Genomic DNA, 15,681 nt, shown 5'->3' on the forward strand with positions numbered 1-15,681 from the left:
AGACATGTAGAATGCTGACAGGTGTTTTAACCTGTTTTTAGATTATCACTGATTTTTACTATGTTTTTAACATTTCCACTTGTGGTTTTTAAAGAGTTTTTATTGATAATTTTATTGGTTTTTTCCTCTTTTTTGTAAACCACTTTGAGGGTTCCCCCCCCTTACAACCCAGTGGTATATAATTTTTTTCCCCTAACTAACTAACCAACCATCCTGTGGGAGCAAGTCCAAAGGTTTACTATGTGCGGTGTGAATTGCTCCCTTTCATCGAAACAAGCTAAGGTTGTTGGTGTGGGCATCTGTCTGTCTTGAGAGACAACAGAGGGTGCCTGCGGGCGTTAAGTCAAACTTCTGCATTAGCAGCACTGAAGTGACCTCCCTGGGGCACAAGCCTGGACTGTGTGTGTGGAGGTCTTGGGCTGCCCAGATGACAAGACCCCCCTCTCTGCCTCACTGATGTGGTCCAAATGAAAGCAGAGCAATACATTTGGGCACCAGCTTGGCTGCAGGACTTGCTCGAAGCAGGTGTACAAAGCGCCATCCAACTGTCTTAGGGATTCCACTCCAGATTTGTGTAGGGTTGACTCTTTAGCCTTTTCTTCTCCCGAAGATATCCCGCAAGGCAGCGGAGCTTTAGGATCAGAGTTTTCCTTCTCCTGGATGAGCTACCTTCCCAGGTGGATAAGCCCCATCTGCCCAGGGCAGAAGCAACAAAACCAGGCATGCGATGAGGAGGGAAGAGGTGAGGAGGGCACACGCAAGAACATGGCTTGTTCTCTCTTCCACCTGTTCTCCCGCACCAGAATACTACATCCTCTTCTAACTGTCTGACTGCACTCACAATAAGAGACGCTAAAGTATGGCAAGATTTCTCTTAACCCACCAATGCACACTTAATGGATGAATGGAGAGCTCTAAGCCAAGTTAGTTGTTCTGAACACGGAACCCAAAGCAATTGTTCCTCAAGTAAGTCATGCAAACTGAATGGTTTCTGGTGTGGCATCTGCCGCTCTTCTTCTTCCAGGCCCTTGAAAGTCTACTTTAGAGCATTCAATCAAATAAAGCAAAGCACAGGGCCCAGGGTCAGCCCAGCAGCTTGCCAGCTCATTTATTAAAAGGGACTCATTTGGAAGCTGGAGAAAGGTCACATTCAGAGCAGAATGCTAAAAATCCACAGTCACGGCTTACAAACATGAGCCGCTATAAGAGACGCAATTAGTTACATAAGCAGGTCAATAGGACAGTGGGGAGGTCTGCTCATCCGCTCCCAGACCTCCAGATGAACTCCATCTTCTGCCAAAAGGACAGGATAAGAGTGCTGGTTCCGTCACAAAAAATAAAAGCGATGCTTATGTCAACTGAAGCCATTTTATGCCCCAGTTCTACTACCATGAAATAGTTGTGGTTGAAGCCCCATGTCACATGCCCAATCACACACCCCTCCCCACTGTCTCAAGTTATCTACAGAATTTTCAGATGGGATCCACTTCTCTCAGCCAGATTCCTCCATCTCGTCCAACGGTTGTGTGTGGACTTCGACTTTCTTAGGAGGTATATACGACCCCATTCCAGCTGCTCTCTCTGCTTCCTCCTGTGTGTACGGCTCCTCACTCAGCTGCTTCAGTCTACAAAGCAAATAAAATCAACTTAAGTCAAATGAGCTTGCAAACTTTGGCACTCCACCTCCCACCCCGAAGCTGCTTAAACTGATTTACTTAAGTCTTAATAAAGCCAATTTCCACTACTTTTCTCCTTACAGTTGCATCCAGTGCTAGTACTACTCTAAGTAAAAAAAGGTAAAGGACCCCTGACAGTTAAGTCCAGTCACGAACGACTCTGGGGTTGTGGCGCTCATCTCGCTTTAAATGGCTGAGGGAGCCGACGTTTGTCCGCAGACAGTTTTTCCTGGTCGTGTGGCCAGCATGACTAAGCCGCTTCTGGCGAAACTAGAGCAGTGCACAGAAACACTGTTTACCTTCCCACTGGAGCGGTACCTATTTATCTACTTCCACTCTGACGCACTTTTGAATTGCTAGGTTGGCAGGAGCTGGGACTGAGCAACAGGAGCTCACCCTGTCGTGGGGATTCGAACTGCCGACCTTCCGATCGACAAGCCTTTGACTCAGTGGTTTAGACCACAGCGCCACCCACATCCCCTACTACTCAAAGTAGACCCATTTAAATTCATGGACCTAAGTTAGTCACGTTCATTAATTTTAACTAGCATTGGCTACAGCCCATATGCTACCAACTGCATGGTTAAGAGCCATTTAGATGGCAGCGCTATAAGTCAAGGAGGATCCACTGATGCACTGAGATGGAAACTGTTCCACTGCATTCTTTCCCATTTCAAGAAATGTACTTGTTTAATAAAATTAATTAGCAACATAATGAATATATTGCAAGTCAAACTGGACATCTAGAATGGATACCATATGATATCAGTCAAATGTAAAATCAAATCAGTACCGTATTTTTCGTTCGTCTTAAAAACTAAGTGGAACTTTTCCCGTCTTAAAAACTAAGTGGAAAAGTCTGTGCATCCTATGGAGCGAATGCAGGGGGGAGGCAGGCAGGAAAAGCCCGCAAGAGCCACGCACAAGCTTCGCGCGGCTCTTGTGGGCTTTTCCCCAGGAGGGAGAAGGGACTGACGCGGCCAGGGGATGGATCGCGCTCGCTACCCTGGCTTCCTCTTTAGCCTTGCGCAGCCTCCCGTGGCTGGAGAGGTTGCGCAAGGCTTTTCTAGAGGAGGGAGAAGGGACTGACTGGCATTTACATTTGACTGATATCATATGGTATCCATTCTAGATGTCCAGTTTGACTTGCAATGTCAAACTTTGGGGCTGGGGGGGGGAATAATATGTTTTCCCTTGATTTCCCCCTCTAAAAACTAGGTGCGTCCTGTGGTCTGGTGCGTCCAATAGAGCGAAAAATACGGTATTTTGTCATTGTTGGTTTTTTTCAGGTGACTCTCCCAGGAAACAGACACGCTAAAATGAGTTAACAGTTTTCAGAAGAACAATCCATGAATCCTGGTTTGCACACAACACTAACTCTGGTTCCTTTCCTCTTCTGTGGGTCCTTAAAATATGTATCACAGGCTAAAGGTTAGGGAAGAGAGAAGTACACACAAAAAAAACTATGTTGTGAAGGTGCCAGACACATCTCTACAAAGAGGAAATCCCACCCCAAACTTCTGAGAGTAGCACAGCTGCCAAGAGGGCCCCCACTGCCATCTTTTCCACTTATTTTATAACAAACATATATTAACCAGACAGCACCCAGGCAACATACATAAAATTAGTGAAGTGCTTTTCCAAAACGCTGGAAGGTTAAGAGAGCAGGGTGCATAGGCAAGCCTATGTGTCTACAGGTGTTAATTCCCTAGAGAAAAAGGCTATTCTGTATAATACACTGAATTCATATTACCTCTTTTTGTGAACCTTAGATCTGAAGTGATCCTTCATGCTTTTTAAATCAACGAAGTATCGCCTGTTGAGGGAGAAAAAGGAAAAAAAGTTAAGCTGGTTGATGCCTATTGAAAAACAGAAAGTTCATTCCCATAAATCATTTTGTTGACCTACATTTATCTGTGCCTATTGCAACGGCACCAAGAAAATATCTGAATGCATGAAAATCGCCATCAGAACTGCAGGCTGAGCTTTCATGTCATTTCACATCACCTCAACCCTCTAAACCAGTGTTCGAAACTCCCATTGTTCTAGGTTCATTTTGCGACAGGGAATTTCATTAGTGCAAGCAGTTTCTGAGCTCTGGACGCAGTACTGCGCCTAGGATTTCAAATTAAAACTGCAGAGTGGAAGGAAAGGAGGACCTTTTTCTGCCTCCCTACTTCCAGCTACTCTCTGAAGACTGGAAAAGTGACCCTTTTATGAATATTAGGAGGGTGAGCAGGGGAAGAACTAGATCTTGTGAAAAATGAACATAATATTTTAGCTGCAGTTCATTCATTTTCAGCTTTGTATTCCTGTTATTAAAAAGCGCACCTAGACATTCAGTTGTTGTGCCCATAACCCAGGTTTAAGGTGCCATTTAGCTCCTAGCTTTCATATTTCAGTTTCTAGCAAAGCTCTAAACTTGTCCACTTTTCTTGGCAATGCAGAAGAAACTGCCCTGATTCTGCCCAGTTAGGAGTGCGGGATCCAGCAACATGTGCTCCCTCCCAGGAACAAATAGCCCCTTGCATTTTAACCAATTAAGGGATACACCAGTTAAGCTCCTAATGCAGGATTCTTCAAACTCAGCCCTCCAGATGTTTTTTGGCCTACAACTCCCATGATCCTTAGCTAGCAGAACCAGTCGTCAGGGATGATGGGAACAGTAGTGTCAAAACATCTGGAGGGCCGAGTCTGAGGAAGCCTACTTTAAACTTTCGTATCTCTGTGCTAAAAAAAGAGCTGGGTCGCGCTCGAAGCGGCTTTCTTTTTTACGCAGGCGCAGTAAGCAAAAACGAAGTCCTAGCGAGACAAACCGAACCCCGGCCCCGCCTTTCCCCTTTACGCACGCGCAATGCAGGCAATAGTGCTGGGCGCTCCCAGGCATGTCAGGGTCCGGCTCTTGGCGCAGCAGCTTGGCCGATTTCTCAGGCAGCATATCCTCGTGGATCTGATCCAGATCCCGGCGGCGCCGCTTCGTCTTCCATTGGCGCGCCAAGGAATGTGCCTTGTGGGAGCCTGTCCGGCGAGACCGGCTAGGGGCCATACTTCACTCGAGAGGCTCACCAACGAGAGAAAGGAGGGAAGGAACTTCCGCTTCCGGCGACTGTTCACGACGTCATCACATGCCGACACCCCAAAAAGTATTATAATTTTTTTTTTAAGGTAGCGATTTGTAAACATCGCTTATTAATAAAGCAACTGTCTGCGCCTGCTGACATTTATTATTATTATTATTATTATTATTATTATTATTATTATTATTCATAACTGAGCTCCCCTGTGTACTTTCTGTCTTCCCTCCTCCGTCCGGTTTAATGGGGCATAACTTGAACTAATATGTATCTATTTAAATTATTTATACGTATATTCTGCCAGTCCACAACATAAATGAATAAAACATATGTAACATAAGCTCAACAAAACAAGCTGAAACAAAGGAAACACAAGTAGGCTTGGGGTTTTTTTTAATTATTTGTTTAAAATGTGTGATATCCAATATCATTTCAGTAGGTTCAGCTTTGGATGTCACTCGTAAAATTACTGAAATTCAAATGAAGCACAGCAAGACCTAATAAAATAGACTTTTGACAAAGTCTCCCATGATATTCTTGCAGAGAAGCTGGTAAAATGTGGGCTGGACGAGGTAACTGTTATCTTAATAGACATAAGCAGTTGCAAGAGCAGAGCATTTTTTTATTTTAACAAAATGTATATACTGTTTACTAGAACAAAATACCACTGAGTGCTTTAAACATAAGCCTAAGGTTGCCTGCACATGGGATGGTGCCCATAAATGGTTTGAGACACTGAATGACACTGGAACCACTGCCCCTCCTGTCCTTCCAGTGGTTTGTCTGGCTGGTCATGGCCGATGCCCACTGGGGCTGGTGGGACACAAGGCAGGGAGGCGAACAGTGATAGGCCAACTACCAGGAGCAGGCGCTTTTTGGTAGTGCCACCGACTCAATGGAATGTCCTTTAGAGGGAGGCCTTTATGGCCTCAACGCTGACTGCATCTGGGTGTTTACCTAAAGGACATTCCATTGAGTCGGTGACCTGGCTTTTGAGGTCAGTCAACCTGCTGACAGTTAACTTTTTTTAACATAGAGTTTTCCCTATTTTTAAGTGATTACTGTTTCTATTTATGCTAACAGGGAGGTTAGGAACATAGGAAGTTACCTTATATTGAATCAAACCCATTGGTCCTTCTAGTTCAGTATTGTCTACATTGCCCACTGCCTGGCAGCTTCTCTCTGGGGTTTCAGACGGAAATTCCCAGTCCTAACCTGGAGATGCCAGGGATTGAAGCTGGGACCACCATCATGCAAGACAGATGCTCCACCACTGAGCTATGGCCTTTCCCCTAAAGGCTAGCTTGTTTACTTTTAATTCTGTTCTGTTGTTGCGTGTAATTTTCCAGCAGTTCATGTTTATTGCTCTAATGATTCTGCTATTAGCCACTTGGCCACTTGTTTATAAAATAAAGCAGCATCTAAATGTTAAAAAGCAGTCAATATAAATATAGTCTTGGTCTGCAGATTTCCTGGCATGACTATGATTCTGGATCCACAGCTCTCCCTTGAAAACAAAACATCCATCCCAATTCTTTGTCGTTCCTTGGAAGTGCACTTTAAGTCTCGGAGATGAAAACGAGTGGAATGTAATTCCATAGGGAGATCATGTTGCAGCTCACCACTGATTAATGGCCAGTCACCGCAAAGGATGACCCTTTGACCTGTGTAACTGTTGTTTCTGGTGTTCAGCTAATCCTTCGTGAAGGAAATCTAAACCCCGAGACCTGGCCATCAAAAGATCTCGTAGTGCTCTTTGCAAGCAAAGGGCGATAACCCCAGTGTCCTGGCCAGGTTTCCGTGTGGGTCATTAGATTCGGCTGACCTAAATTTCCCCTGCAGTTTGAATTGGATACGGTGTTCTTTGTTTCCTGTCGTACAACCATTCCTATATATTATTGCCTAACCAAAATAGCAGATTTATGGTGTCCCTCGAAAGGGCTTCAGAATGCCAGTGGCACAAAAGGTGATGTATGTGTGCAAAATTATGAGCAATGTTTCACACTTGGATGGAAGGAGCTTTAAAATCCCTGGGGATGAAGTCTGGACTAGAGATGTAGTAAGAATTGGTCTTGGAGCAATTCCATAGCAAGGTCCCACTGATGGTGCTGGGACACTGAGGAATCAGCATTCCATAGTTTCTTTTGGGCTTCCCCAGTAGTGAAGTTAAACAAATGCTGTTTATTGATTTGCTTGCTAATTCATTCTCCTGTTTGACAACAGCAGTTCTCAGAAAATGGCATATTTGTAACTACAATCTATAGATGAAACACAGAGTAAAAAGTAGCTAATGTCTATGTAGAATTACTGCAGTCAATTCCTTGAGAATTCATTCTGACACTAATGAAGTCCTGTTGATGTGAACACCTAGGTGCAGAAAGAACTGTGAATGAAACACATCAAAAAAACAGCAGCATCACTGTACTCAGAGGCAGTAATGTGAACACACCCTAAATCCATCCTGGATTGGTTCCCCACCCCAAAAATTAACTAGGGAAGATGTTGCAGTGTGAGAGACATGTGATAAAGGTTGAGCCGGGCTGCGTAGGAGGGAAATGTAATGCACCTCCCCATGGGTTAAGCAGGGATAGCCAATGTGGTGCCCTCCAGATGGTCCTGAGCCCAGGCATTTAGCACTCACAGACCTATAACAATAGAGTGTCTGGGGCAAACCAGCTAGATGGGAAGGGGATAAATAAAAAAAAATATTGAAAATTATTAATATAATACCGCCACAACAGTAAAACTAAATAAATCAACAATTAACATTTCACTTAGATATATTTTGTGTATAACTTTAACTAGTGGTGGTAACTATTAGTTTTGTGGTGAAAATTTTCTTACTTTTTCTACCACATATGTATTTTCTTAGAACAGAACTTGCCTGGTACAGGAAGCTGCATAGTGGCTATTGAATAGCTTATCTATAAATTTTCCCCAACTGTGTTGCAAATTATTTTTTAAAGAAATTAACAGTTCACTTTACACATCGGAATTTAAGTGAGCATAACGCTCGCCAGTAGGTCAATTTAAAATACCCAAAGTATCGTCAAAGCTAATGACTTTTGTACCTAGCAAATCCCCCCTCAATCTTTTATACCTCAACTGTGAAGGTCAGAAAGCCCCCCTCCTCCCCTTGATTTCTTTTGGAAACAGCCATCCCATGATGGCAAGAAGTTAGTCAGGTCCATTAATTTCAATGGGGCAACTCTGAGTAACACTAATATGGATACGACCTATAGTGTCCACCTGGCCTCTACCTGCCAAGGGAGCATCAACCTTTCTGGATAAGCCCATCCACACTGCCACTGGGCCACAGCTCAGTGGTGGTAGAGAATCTGCTTTGCAAACAGAAGGTCCCAGGTTCAGTTTCTGGGAATGTCCCCTGTCTGAAACCCTGATGAGTCATTGTTAGACAATGCTGAGCTAGGTGGATCAATGGTCTGACTTAGTATATGGCAGCTCCCTATGTTTCTATGTAGGTACTTTGCTGAGAAGGGACGTGGGTGGCGAAGGGACGCGGGTGGCGCTGTGGGTTAAACCACAGAGCCTAGGACTTGCCGATCAGAAGGTCGTGGTTCGAATCCCCGTGACGGGGTGAGCTCCCGTTGCTCGGTCCCTGCTCCTGCCAACCTAGCAGTTCAAAAGCACATCAAAGTACAAGTAGATAAATAGGTACCACTCCGGCGGGAAGGTAAACAGCGTTTCCGTGCACTGCTCTGGTTCGCCAGAAGCGGCTTAGTCATGCTGGCCACATGACATGAAGCTGTACGCCGGCTCCCTCGGCCAATAAAGCAAGATGAGTGCCGCAACCCCAGAGTCGGCCACGACTGGACCTAATGGTCAGGGGTTCCTTTACCTTTACTATGTTGAGAGTTCCCTTAAGCCCAGAGTCAACCCTGGATGAAGAACCTTTGTTCAAGTATGGGCTTGTTTTGAGTTTATGAACAGCATTGTGTCTCTAGTTCTAATACACAGGATGTGATTTGTAGGCACAAATCTGACCCGCCATATTTTTTCCCTCCTGTCCTGAATTAAGCACTCACACAGCAACAGTGGTTTCACTTTGAGTGATCCTTGAAGGACGAGAACTCTGTGGGTCACCACACTGCCCTGAGCACTACTGTTCCCAGCGCAACTCAGCTCGGGGAGAGGCACACAGTAGAGCATTATCGGCAGCATCAAGCGTAGCCAATATGGATTTGTGCATTTAGGATGCGGCTGTCAGAGCAGGACAAAGGAACAACCGCCAGTCAGTTAACTACTCGCGATCACGTTACTTGCACCAGGCCGGGAAATCAATAATACATTTACAGGCATGTAAAGGCAGCAGACAGGCATCTGTCATTAGCCGCGGGGAGAAGAAAGATGGGCAATGGAAAGACAACCCATCCTTTCATTGCTCCTACAATCGGAGCATGAGTTGGGGGTGAAGGAGCTAGGAGAGCTTGATAGTTTTAACAGCGAGCAAAGAACCAGCACCCCTTGTTTGCAACTTGCACGAAGCTGTTCTGGGGCTGGAGTCGAAGCTTCCTGTTTAAGGCAGAAACTAAATCTGCAAAGGAGAAGACGACACAGGTCTGCGAGGCTATCAGCCCTAAGAAATAATTTAGCTGCCAGGCACTATTTTGAGAGCCTGTTGCTGAGCTACCGCATTCCAAAGTCCTTTTTTTTGCTGGAGATCAGTTACAGGACTCAGACAATGGAGAGTAATACAAGAGCGTAGCGTTGCCAGAATGAGGCTTTCCTCAAGACTTGAAAGTAGAAGATTCTGCATGGGGGTGGTAGGGGGACTCAGGAACTGTGAGGGGAGCACATCACTCTTCTGAATAAGAGAGGACTCTACACCAAGCAAGGGTGCAGCTACTAAGTTCAATGTTAGTGAGAGAACTAGCTAACAAAGATTCACGTCTCAAATCTGGAATTGAAAGAAGTCCAGCGGGTCTTTCTGGCAAAAGAGGCTGGAGATGGGATGCATAAAGGGTGATCGGAGGAGTCAGATTGTTGGGATCCGTGTCCACTGCACTTTCATCTGTTCCAGGGGCCTTCATTGACGGAATTCATTGGTTTTCTGGGTCAGTCATGGATCCGATTCCTCTCAGTTCTTTGAGATGTACATTGGAAGCTTCTGAAATTTTAATGAAGACACCAGATCCGAGAAAGAGGCAGCCAGTGACAGGTGTGAATTTGCAGGGCGCACAAGCATCTGCCTGAGCTCCTGGTTCCCTGCAGAGTCTCCGAAGCAGCTGGGCACAGAGGCCCAATGGCAACCGGAACCTGACCCGCTTAGACTTGGAAGAGAATCCAAAGTGGGGACTGTAAGCCCCCAGGCTTCCAAACTGCCGGGATCTCAGGGGCTTACTTACTGTGTGACGCTCTAGCTCCTGGGAGAAGAACCTGAGAGTGAGCGGGGCCAGGATGACTCAGGGATTCTGGAAGGTCTACAAGGCCAAAGTTCTACAGACCCTTGGTGGAGAGCTGCCGGAAGAGGAACTCCAGGATGAGGTAGAGGCATCCTCAGCTGGGCCCTTTCCCCTCCTTCGGTCATTGAGCGTGGGGTAGCAGCAGGCAATGGGTTGCCCTCTCTTAATTTATGGCAGGCAAGGGGAACCTAAGGCCCTCCAGATGTTGCTGGACTCCAGCTCCCATCAGCCCTAGCCAGCACAGACAAAGGATGATGGGAGTTGTAGTCCATCTGAAAGGCCATAGGTTCTCTGTGCCTGATTTATGGGGAAGAATAAGATGTCTATGAACTGGGGTCATGCCCCCTGGTTAAAGAAAACTCGTGATCACATGCATTTTAGTTGATCCATTTACTCATTAACCTACTTCTGGCACTCTTCAGGTGTTGTGCTGGACTTCATCATCCCATACCATTTGTTATGCTGGCTGAGGTAAATGGAAGTTGGCAGCCCAGTGACATCCAGAGGGCACAAGGTTGGGGAAGGCTGGCTATTTAAATCTAAGAAATGTGATGGGGGGGGGGAATTCTAAAGAAAGAAGCATAGATCTAAAGAAAGAAAAGAGTCCGTTCTTTGTTTTCAGATAACACAGATGAGTCTGTCTTGTACATAAAAGCCATTGTCTGAGGGGAGGCATTCCCATTCATTCTCATACATGACAGAATGCTTCTTCTAAGATGGAGTTTGCCATCTGTTATTTTTTTGTATAAGAGCTTGTATTGGAAATAATTAAATGTTTACTAATAAGTAAATAAACACCTGCTGGCCGATAATTGCCCCCCCTTTTTTTAGCTGATTGAAATGTTTAAAGTGATTTATTTAATGGATTAGTTGACAAAAAGCTAAGGCTTTACTAGAAAGGAAATTGACTTTGGTAGGGCAGAAACTACATTATGAAACTGGTGGAGGGAGACTGGCAAACACAGGCGGCAGAGGGAGAACAGGAGGCCACACCCATAACATACATTTAAAGCACTATTATACCACTTTATCAGAGAATGCTGGGAACTGTAGTTTGTTAAGGGTGCACAGAGCTACAATGCACAGAGTGGTTTAATAATCAATCCCTCTTCAGTTCAGGCCCCAGCAGGAAAAAGCCTTTTCCACACTGCCGTAGAGTGCAGTCCAAAAGGGCTACACCTGGACTATTCCATCAAGTCTCCTCCAGCACTCCTGAAGCTGATTTCTTGTTTCAGAGAGATAACCCTGAACTGATGGAAACCACAGACTCAACCCTGCTGACAGAGGAGGGGTCAAATCCTGTTTCTCAGCTGGCACGGCGGGTAAGGACCAGTAGTTATTTCTCTCCAGAACTCAAGTTGCTTTTGAGCTTGGAGCTGCATTAGGTGGCAGCCTTTTAGACCCCGGAGCAGGCCTGGCCGGCATAATGCTTGCCTCAGCCAATCAACCCACTAATGCTGTATTGTGTGGTTTGCTGAGTGACTGACAGGTCTCAGGTAACTTGTGTTGGTGGGTGCCCATCGGGGCTGGTTGCACAGAAGACAGGGAGCTAACATTAGGTGGCACCAGAGACAATGTCCCCATCCTCCTTCCTGCAGAGTTCTACCAGGCAACACTAAAACTAGTGACTGATGCCACTTAATGGACTGATTTGTAGGTGAGAATGCTGAGGGCAGACTGAGGTTGGTGAGGCAATGCCCCATTCACCCCAAAGAACCAACCTCTACTGCAGGCAACTAGCAAAAATGAGATGTTTACTGACACACACACCCCAAACAGGCTGTGTTCAGTATGCATCAGCATATGGCTGTTACATATGGGGCGGGGGTCAACTTATTTGCAGTGAGTGTCAATTGCTTATCTGTTCGTTCATAATTCCACCCTACCCCATTTCTGCATGTATCAGCATTTAAAATAATACTAACAATAAATATGAGAAACTATATTTAAAGATATATTAAATTATATACGTAAATGTATAGCAAAATTTAGACGAGGGCAAAAACGTTGAGTGCATCCTCCTGAAAAGACCACATGAGAACCACTGAATATTGTGTGAAACATATCTAAACTGTGGTCTATGTGGAGCTCCACTGAGCCATGACCTTGTAAAATAATTTCAATTGCCTGTTGTTTCCTGGGAGGGCTAACGGGACTGCAGACAGACATATGAATGTGTGGTCATCGTGTTGGGGAAACGGGGCAAAATACTGGGTCAGGGGAGGGGCTCTCACTGGAAAGCAGCCAGCCACGCCCTACAAGTCAGCAGCATAATAAGTTTAGTAAGTGTCCACAGGCTTGTCACTCATCAGTGCTTTGCACATAGCGAAAGCAATAGACTGCAGCACTTCTTGCTAAGCAATTGGGTTGAATACTCACAGCACTCTGTTCCTTTCGTTTCAGCTCCACATGTAAAAAGGAATAAAGACTGACTTTTTGTTTTTAAATGGAAGCTAAAACTTCAGGGAAAGGGCCAGGGATTTCCCACTATCTAGCACGTATGGCCCTGGGTGTGGCTAGTAGACCCTGATCTCCCTCCCTCTTCTCCCATCTCCCTCTGCAGGTCCAGGGAGTTGGAGTGAAAGGCTGGAGAAGTGTCTCATCTTTGTTCAGCCGGGAAGACGAACATAAGTTGCTGGCTCCTGAGCCTTGTCCTGACCAGTAAGTGAAATCCTTCCCTAATTCCACCCCTCCCCTCCCCAATGTTTCTTTCTCAAAGAACCAGCTAGTTCACAAGACTGTTATCACATGAGAATCACAACTCTTCCATGGTAGTTTGGCTGAAAGGGACAGAGAAGTTTCCCACTGCAGCATATCCACAGAAGCCGCTGAGTGCCTAAAATTGCTGCTGGTTCTCACAGCCACAGCAGGCTCTCGTGGCCGGAGAACCTCCATCCAGCCCTCAAATTGCCCCACACTCTGGGCTAAGAGGGAGCCACCACCTACTCACACACTCATTGCCATGTTTTAAGGAAGAAGAAAATTACAGTACAGTTTCCTTTCCCCCCCTTTTTTTTAAACCTCCCAGGGTTGGCTCCTCTCTTGCCTACAGTTGGCAAGGAAAAGAGCAGGAGAAAGCTGACATTAGAAGAGAGAGAATGTGGACATGTACGGGATAACGGCGGCCAGAATTTTAGTAGTAAGAAATTGGAAAAATACAACAATACCTAACACAGAAGATTGGCAAATCCTAATGGTAGAATACCTGCAGCTAGCAAAGGCGACAGGAAGGATAAGAGGCCAAACAAAACAAATAGTCTATAAGGAATGGAGAATTTTTAAAGAATACTTTAAAAATTATGGTATAAAAGGAAACCTCTTGGTAGAACTAGAATGACCCTTGTATTGTATAAATATAAGTTCGCAGGGATGTAAAAAGAAACTATATAAGAACTATGTAACTGTGCTGTATAAGGTAATCAATAGATAAAGTACAGTGAGACTAATTGGAAGTCACTTTTAATTTTTCTCTTCACAAGTTTCATAATTATTTGCATTGTTGGGTGTATAAATGATGTTTGTTATATTATTATTGTTGTTTCTTATATTGTTGTTTGTTTGTTTTTCTATTGTTTGTTTGCTTGTTTGTTTGTTTTTCTTTTTTCTTTCTATAAATGTGTTTATTTTAAAACAATAAAGACATAAGAGAGAGAGAGAGAGAGAGAGAGAGAATGTGGAAAGGAAAGTACTGGGGCAGCACCATCCTTGCTCCTTTCTAGAAACTAGCTTTTGGGTGCTTCCTGAGAATCTGTTAATTGAGCATGCATCAATAAATTGCGCCCAAGGACGTGTTATCCCACACTTTCCAGTGCATTTCCCCATAACTTTCCTTACTGCAAAATGTCTGATCCTTAGGGGAAGCAGGTTGGTTGCACAAGACCTCCCAATCTGGGTGATTGGCAGGTGGGTGCGGCTTGGGGGAAATGATCTTCCGGGCCTAATTCAGCCCATGGGCCAGAGGTTCCCCACCTCTATTCTAGACAGAATGCCACAAAGGCATTGGTAGCTTTCTGCTGTGGAACCAGCAATGCTTCTGAAACATTCTTATCGGAAGGGACCCTGGCTCAGTGTCATAACACAGACTTCACATGCAAAAGGTCCAGGTTCATTCTCTTCTCTTCTCTTCTATTTAATTTTTAATTTTTATTTGTTTTACCAGGTTCATTCTCCAGGTAGGGCTGAGCAAGGCTTCCTATCTGAAAGTCAGGCCCCTTCTGTACTACACACTTAAAGCACAACCATACCTCTTTAAACAGTCATGGCTTCCCCCAAAGAAAGTAACTAAGGGTGCTGAGATATTTGGGGGAGACCCCTATTCCTTTCACACAGCTACAGTTTGCAGAGTAGTTTAACAATCGGTCCATCTTCCCAGGAAACTCTGGGAATTGTGCTTTGGGGGTGGGATTCAACTGAACTGAATAAAAAATTGCCCAAAGTTCCACTGGAACTTAATTCACAGTCATTTTGCCCAGAATTTACAGGAACAGGCATAATTCAGAGATTTTAGAATTATGTGAATTAGCTAATCTGAACCAGTTCATTCAAAGCCACTGCCTGCACCTCTTTCCTTCCTGAATTCTCCTCTTGTTTTCACAGCCCACTGGCAGCCAGGCCAGAAGAGGACTCCCCTTCTGAAAAGAAGACATCTGGCCTTTGGGACGTCTTTGCCACAAAGTGGCAGCAAACTTCAGCTCTGGAAAAGGCAGCTTCGAAGGCTGAGAGTGGAGACCAGGTGTCTGAGGGCATTGGGGCATCGGGAGAAATGGCGGCTGAGGAAGCCAGCTGCACCAGCCTGGACAACGACCTCCGAGAAGCTGAAGGGGTGGCCTTCAAGTGGAGCTTCCTGACCAGCAAGCTGGCCGAGATAAAGAACAAAAGTGCCTCTAAGAGCAACTAGGAAGGAACGTGAAAGAAATGGACTTTGTGACATAAGAGACAACCTATTTCCATGCAGGGCAAGCGTTTTTAGCCTCTCCGCACCCCCGTTTCTCCAGGAATCTTTGACAGAACAGTCAGAGATTACGTGAAATCCCAGGGCCAGAGCTCAGTGTTATTTAACCCTCTAAACATTAGGATGCCCCAAATGTGTGTGTCTCGTGTATCAAACCATATCCATTCCATCTCTCCCCTTCTCTGAGCATTGCTTTCTTGAGATAAAAAAATAGACAGGTTGAAGCTTCTGCCAGAGATTTTCTGCCCAGCAAGGAGAGAGTTTGGACAGTCTCATTGTTTTCCAGGCTTGCATGGTTTGACGACACTCCTGTGTGTTTTCTAAGGAAGCTTCCTCCTCCTGAGTGCTGATCACCCAAGCGTCCAATCAAAGTGTGGAGGAGGCAGCAGGGGATCCTGAGTCAAAATGGTACATTGGATAGACTGAGAAGACCTGGGTTCAAATCCCAGATCAGCCACAGAAGCTGTGGGCAAGTGACCATCTCTCAGTCTAACCTCCCTTGTAGAGTTCTTACAGGGACTGAATAGGATAGCTCCATGCATTTTGTCCTTGGAGGA

General features: G+C 45.2%; 2 protein-coding genes across 4 annotated transcripts; one reads left to right on the top strand and one right to left on the bottom strand.

The window, feature by feature from the left end:
• Positions 1 to 1,083: 1,083 nt before the first annotated feature.
• On the bottom strand, positions 1,084 to 4,761 carry ZNF593 (zinc finger protein 593). Its single transcript, XM_081016388.1, has 3 exons — positions 4,526 to 4,761; positions 3,430 to 3,492; positions 1,084 to 1,625 (listed from the first exon to the last, which is right to left on the bottom strand). The coding sequence occupies exons 1-3, from the start codon at positions 4,720 to 4,722 to the stop codon at positions 1,493 to 1,495; spliced, it is 393 nt and encodes a 130-aa protein (XP_080872514.1). The 5' UTR covers positions 4,723 to 4,761; the 3' UTR covers positions 1,084 to 1,492.
• Positions 4,690 to 15,353, top strand: LOC308482889 (uncharacterized protein C1orf232). Of its 3 annotated transcripts, XM_081016382.1 has the most exons (5): positions 4,690 to 4,819; positions 8,790 to 10,255; positions 11,409 to 11,495; positions 12,737 to 12,834; positions 14,770 to 15,353. In XM_081016382.1, the coding sequence occupies exons 2-5, from the start codon at positions 10,169 to 10,171 to the stop codon at positions 15,068 to 15,070; spliced, it is 573 nt and encodes a 190-aa protein (XP_080872508.1). In that variant the 5' UTR covers positions 4,690 to 4,819; positions 8,790 to 10,168; the 3' UTR covers positions 15,071 to 15,353. The 3 variants fall into 3 exon arrangements, with proteins under 3 accessions (XP_080872508.1, XP_080872510.1, XP_080872509.1); XM_081016384.1 differs by lacking the exons at positions 4,690 to 4,819; positions 8,790 to 10,255 and adding an exon at positions 5,263 to 5,747; XM_081016383.1 differs by lacking the exons at positions 4,690 to 4,819; positions 8,790 to 10,255 and adding an exon at positions 10,343 to 10,644.
• Positions 15,354 to 15,681: the final 328 nt, after the last annotated feature.

The sequence above is a fragment of the Podarcis pityusensis genome, assembly GCF_964106645.2.
Source record: "Podarcis pityusensis genome assembly, chromosome: 8".
Taxonomy (NCBI): Eukaryota; Metazoa; Chordata; class Lepidosauria; order Squamata; family Lacertidae; genus Podarcis; species Podarcis pityusensis.